Source organism: Taeniopygia guttata, chromosome 5 (genome assembly GCF_048771995.1).
Source record: "Taeniopygia guttata chromosome 5, bTaeGut7.mat, whole genome shotgun sequence".
In the NCBI taxonomy this organism is placed as follows: domain Eukaryota; kingdom Metazoa; phylum Chordata; class Aves; order Passeriformes; family Estrildidae; genus Taeniopygia; species Taeniopygia guttata.
This window is the reverse complement of record NC_133030.1, coordinates 62,320,792-62,326,791: the sequence shown is the minus strand read 5'-3', so window position 1 is coordinate 62,326,791 and position 6,000 is coordinate 62,320,792. Positions and strand designations below refer to the sequence as shown.

General features: G+C 43.8%; 1 protein-coding gene across 3 annotated transcripts in view; it reads right to left on the bottom strand.

Moving 5' to 3' along the window:
* Positions 1–1,019: 1,019 nt before the first annotated feature.
* Positions 1,020–6,000, bottom strand: part of DDHD1 (DDHD domain containing 1) — a 61,554-nt gene continuing 56,573 nt past the window's right edge. For all 3 annotated transcript variants that reach the window (XM_030260345.4, XM_030260346.4, XM_072930581.1), the window contains 2 exons: positions 4,816–4,995; positions 1,020–2,091 (listed from right to left, as the gene is read on the bottom strand). In XM_030260345.4, coding sequence (XP_030116205.2) covers positions 1,910–2,091; positions 4,816–4,995 — 362 coding nt within the window. In that variant the 3' untranslated portion in view covers positions 1,020–1,909. The remainder of the gene's footprint in view (positions 2,092–4,815; positions 4,996–6,000) is intronic.

The window sequence follows — 6,000 nt, the reverse complement described above, 5'->3', positions numbered from 1 at the left end:
AAGTTGTCCTCATTAGGAGGAGCTGATTAAACAACTTATCTGGAGAGCCCAGTCCTGTAAACACAAGGCTGTTTTCTGGAGCAGAGGCTTCCTCCTCTCAGGGGGTTATTTTATTTTCCTTTCCTGGGATTGCTCATCCACCAGGGTAAACAGGTCAGGCAGGGGAGCTCCAATTCTCTGAGGCCAGATGGAATTTTTCACAGCTCCACACCGAAGCAAGCTCCTTTCCACCATCTGAATGTTGGATATTGGTTCACTGCAGTGCTGTTTGTGTCGTTTTCCCATTCCCCTCCCCTCCTCCCTTCCCTTTTAATTTGTTTTTCCCCCTTCAGAATTATTCCCAAACCCCTGGATTCCCAGAAAATCCAAACTCCCAATTCTTTCACGGAAGGAGCAGCCCAAATAAATATAATTTGGGAGAAGAGCCACCCTCTCCCCCCCAGGCAGGGAACTCAGGGATTTCCACACTCCAGCCACTATTCAGGGCTGATATTGCCACATCTGTTCACACTGAGAACACAACGATTCACCTACACCACAGCCCGAGTTTTTTTTGCTATTTTAACTCAAGTTTAGGCTCTGCAGCTCCCACATGTGCCATCCAGATCATAAATCCCTCAAGCAGAGGCAGCTCTGAGGGCAAATATCCAACTTTTCTGCTCCAGAGCCTTCCACGTTGCTCTAAAATCTCAGCAATGACCCTCTGCTGTTTTATCTGGAGATTATTCCCTTTCATCCCAACACTTCCCTCCTGACTTCTGAATTAGTTTCAGATACAAACCTAATCTAAATGTTGGTATTCTCAGGCCTCAGCAAGTTTATTTTATGGTGCCGTCTCTCCCGCTGCACATAAATATACACATCCATATGTTTTTATACAAACACACGCATGTATGGATTTAATTATGGTAAACAAAGGACAGCTGGATCCTCTGCAAACCGACCTCATGTGCCTGAGAAACCCCTGGAACCTGAAAAAGCAAAGGCACTTACCTCTGAGAAGAACGTGACTGATGTCATTTGTGTGAAACCACAAATATTTATTTTTAATGAAAAAATACTTAAAGTGTGCCACAGTGTCCATATATTCATTTGAATAGTAGTACAAAGATATGTATTTCTGAGAAAAAGTCTTAACACTGTAGAAAATAAATGTGGTTCTTAAATTATGTCAAAAGAAATCAGTAAAAAAGTAATGTTTTGTACACTGGAATAAAATGAAACGATTAGAGAGAATAATAAATTATAATTACAGTATTTCAAATATTTGCCTCATGCTTTTTTAAAATTTTTTTTTTTCCTGTTCAGCATTAGTTTCTAAATGTGTCATGTACAATAGGCCCTCAGAAGCCAGCAGTCAGAATGGGCTTCCAGTGTGGGGATAACTGGATGTGGAGCTGAATAAAGTCCTGGAAAAATGACACCACTGCTTGTTATTCACAGGTACATAAAACATCAGCACATGGCAGGTTTCGGTTGTACTGAACATGTATTTTTTTTTTTTTTTCTGTTAATGAAAATCAATTTAGGTTTGGTTTGTTGTTGTTTTTTTTTAATCTACTAATTTTTAAAATATTTTAATGAACTAAACAGCAATTATGGTCATTAACAAGGATGTCACCCAAGCACAACTGCTCACGGGATGCTACAATGCTGTCTTGGCTCTTTGTACAGTCCATGTTGACAGGAATTTGGAATCCTTTCAGGTCTAATTCAGCACTGCAAAACGTTGAAAACTATAAAGTGCTTTGAAATACAAATAACCTCTCCTCTTTAGAAATAGGAAAACCCCCCCAAACATGCACTTAAACCTGAAACCTGCGTGCCACAGCTCCTGCAGCTCTGCAGTCAAACATCCGCTTTGTGCCACTGGGTTTTGAGGTTTCCTCTCCTGTCCCCAGTCAAAAATTCAAACGGTGTCTAAACTGGATTTGTCAGTCTCTTCTTGGTCTTGCTTGTACATGAAGGTGAGGAGGAAAAGGGCAATATCCAGAGATGACCAGTAGGCAGTGTGGGATGTGACTGCAGACCAGTATCTGCTCTCCACCAGACCTTCCCTGAGCTCAAAGTCGATCCTGTGCTCCAGTTCCACTGGAAAACGAAGGAGAAAAGCAACAAGAAGGATGTCAGAGCTGCAAGAACACCAAAATGTTTCAGGTTCTGGTTCTGTCGTTGGACAAACAACACAATCTCTCTGTGTCTACATTTCACAGGCCACTCAACTAAATCAGGATTTCATAATACAGAAATGCATTTTAATGCACCTCGTGCATTTAGCACAAACCTAAGAGTGGTGCTGAGTTCAGATTTAAAAAAAAAAAAAGCAAAAAGAAAAGAAATGAATTCTGCTCTTAGAGGTCTTTTCCAACCTGAATGATTCTGTGATTCTCAACTTGGGAAAAGTTAGTTTTTTTTCAAGCAGCTGTTTTCCTTATAGTAACTCTATAAATATATTTATTTATACTTGTTATGATAACTACAGAGAAATAGCCAGCAAATGCTGAGGCCCCATTAGGCAACTTCTGGAAATAAATTAATTTTTTGCATTTTTAGTGTCTATACAAGGAGACTACACCCAATACTATAAGCCCTTCCTGCAAAGTCATCCCTCCACAGCTCTGCCCTTTTAATATCCTAATTATTCCAAGTATATTTCAGCAGTTTTATTTCAATGGCTGCTTTGATTAATGCCACATCCAAAGCAATTACCACTGCATTTTAATTGGGCCAATGTTAACCTATTGCTAAGGCACTCCAGCGGTCAGAAATTCTCCACGAGGAGCAATAAAATAAAAAAAAAGACAAAAAACTAAAAGCCTGCTGAGCTACAAAAGCCAAAACCCCAGCCTGAGTAAAAAATGCAGCCGTTTATCAAAGGCAGTTTGAAGGAATTTTAATTCTTGGCTCGAGGAGCAGAGGAAGGGAGCATTGAAGGAGTGCTGGCAGCTCCCTGCCTCCCCAGGAGCATCAAGGCCCACTTTGCAGCAAGGCCAGGGAGCCAGAGCCTTGGGACACCAGCAGACAAGCAGAGTCATTTCCAAGAAGAAGAGTTTATCCAAAAAAAACCCAGGAAGGCCACTCGGAGAGGCCGTTACAGGAGCTTGGGTGGGAGCCAAACCCCAGCACAGCCCTCTGCCAGCAGAGCCTTGGGTGGGGATTGCATCATTCAGCTCCCAGCCCCGCCAACCTCTGCTCCACACTCTCCTTCTATGGAGCAGGGATGGGATTCCAGCAGGGAGGGATGTGGGATCCATGCAGGAAGCTCTCAATGTGCCAACCCCCTTCCAAAGGATCCCCTCAGCAGCTCCGTGATGTTCCCTGTCCTGCTTCTCCACTTCCCTCACGTCCAACCCAAAGTTTCCTGCCCCCAAACACTGACTCAGACAGGTTATCTGTTGCAATTAGTATGAACAGACAGCAATCCATCATTATGAGTCTCTCAGTTGCAAAAAAAAAAAATCACAAAAAAACCCCTGTGTCCTGCAGCAGTGCCAAGGGGGAGCTCAGAAATAAATCCAAGGATGAATTTCCTGAGAGGAAGTACCTATGCTTTTCAAAAAAAAACCCCAGCTGTTAAAATTGCACTTTCTGTTCTGAGCAGTTCAGATCAGGACAAGGGCAGCTGCTGTTTCCAGTCATACGTGTCCTAAAAGCCAGATTGCTTCAGTATGGGAAATATATGGGGAAACTGGGAGCTTAGGTGGAAAAAAAGGGTTTAAACTGTCAGAGGGCAGGGTTAGGTTGGATACTGGGGAGAAATTCCTGGCTGTGAGGGTGCAGATGCCCTGGCACAGGGTGCCCAGAGCAGCTGTGGCTGTCCCTGGATCCCTGGCAGTGCCCAAGGCCAGGTTGGACAGGGCTTGGAGTAGCCTGGGACAGTGGGAGGTGTCCCTGCCATGGCGGGGGTGGGATGAGATGAGCTTTAAGGTCCCTTCCAACCCAACCCAGGAACACAGATTCACAGAATCCCAGAATGGTTTGGGTTGGAAGGAACCTTAAAAATCATCTCATTCCACCCCTGCCATGGCCAGGGACACCTTCCGGCATCCCAGGCTGCTCCAAGCCTGTCCAAGCTGGCCATGATATTTAACATTTATTACTTTATGGCAAACCCTCAACAGCAAACCCTGTCATGTGCAGTTATGGCATTTCCAGCCCCCCATCCCACTCCCTCCCTGGATACACAGGGTGGGCATTGTCAGAATCTGTGGGTATTGATGATTCTGAGATTGTAAAAGTCTCTGTCTGTCAGCCCCGCTGCCAAAGCAGAAGCCATAATTGGTCTGTGCTGTTTCAAGGTTGTTTATTCTGTTTATCTCTAACATGTTCTGCTGCCCTGCCGCAGCTCTGTCCTGCAGGGCAGCGTGTGGGGCTCTGCCCTCAGTGGGATGGTACAAACATTAAATACCACAAACTACCTGTGCTGGATTTACAATAATGTGCCAATATCTGTCACCTACGTTGAACAGTGTGTCCCCAGCCTGAACCAACAGAAAAATGCCAACACTACAGTGAAACATGGAGGGCATGAAGAAGGAGAAAAAGGACAAGACACACCCAATTCCTCCATCTTGTCCCCTTTGGACCCCTAATCTAGAATCCTAAAATTTTACTTTTGCACCTGTGCCACACTTAATTATTCCTCATATCAAACACTCAGAGCTTGTAATTCATGCTGTGAGATTGAAAACTCTTTTCCATGGACAGAGATCACAGCCAGTGTCTCTGGGGGCTCTGTCCAGGGGGGTTCCTGACCCCTGCCAGGGTCCCAGGGCAGCCAGAGGGAAGCTCTGGATTCCCACAGGCATCACTCACCTGTGGGTTCGAGGAATCCCGAGCTGCTGCGTGGCAGAGGTGGGGTCCCAACAGTCGTGGCCTTCTTCTCATCCCCCTCAGGTCCATCTTTTCCTGTCTCCATGGTCTGGGGGGTGGCACTGGACCGGCCAAACCTGGAGAAGAGCATCCCACCGAGGCCCTTCCCGATGCTCGCAGCTCCTGCACCCAGCACAGAGGGGAGAAAACAACCCAAGATGCATCCATCAAACTGCAAATTAAAGTCCCTGCAGCACTGCAGTTAATTAGAGCTGAGGGATGGGAAACACTCCTGGTGCTTTCCTAGAGTGGGAACATCTGACTGGAGTGGGCTCTGTTTATCCCCAAACTCATCTCGTGTAGAAGCAAAAGCTGTAATTTGGAAGCTGTATTTAGAGGGAAAAAAAGATGCATGAAACACATCTGCAGAGGGAAATCTGGTACTTTGAAGGATGTGTTGTGATTCCTCTTTCATAAATTCTAAGAGTGAGACAAAAATGCTTTCTAACAATGCTGGTGCCTAAAATCCCAATAGCACATTTAAGACATTTCTCTTATTATTTCTCTTATTATTATATTATTATTATTTCTTACATTCTTTTTATTTCTTATATTCTTATTATTTATCTTCATATTCTCTTAGGTCCATTACCCTAACAGACCTTTAAAAATGTTACATCATCCTTTAGAAGGGCTATTTTGGTTGCTCAGGAAGAGGGATATAAAAGTTAAGAGTAGTTTTGTCCTGTTTTATCCTGACTCTGCTGCCACCTCATGGACAAGTCATTAAAGTTACTATAGAAACCCCCCAAAAAAGCCACTCTGCTCTGAAATACCACATATTTCTACTTGCAGGAAAACTGCTTTTAGATTCTTATTTGATTGGGAAGACTCCTGGCACTAGGCTTCTCCCAAATCCCACACAGAGAGCTAAAGAAAAGCCTTGAGTCAACAAAAACTGCAAGTGGATGATCAAGTATAAGCTCCACTGAAGGGAATTTAAGCTCACTTAAACCAGGGCTTATTTTGACTCAGAAAGCCAGAAAGGAACAGACTTTATATTAAACCAGCCTGAATTTCCTGTTGTAGAATCATGAGTTAAAGGTAATTGTAATGAGTTACATTGTGTGATTTTTCTGCTCTTTGCCAATACCAGAAAATGGAATCAGAAGACAAGTTTTAATTTAG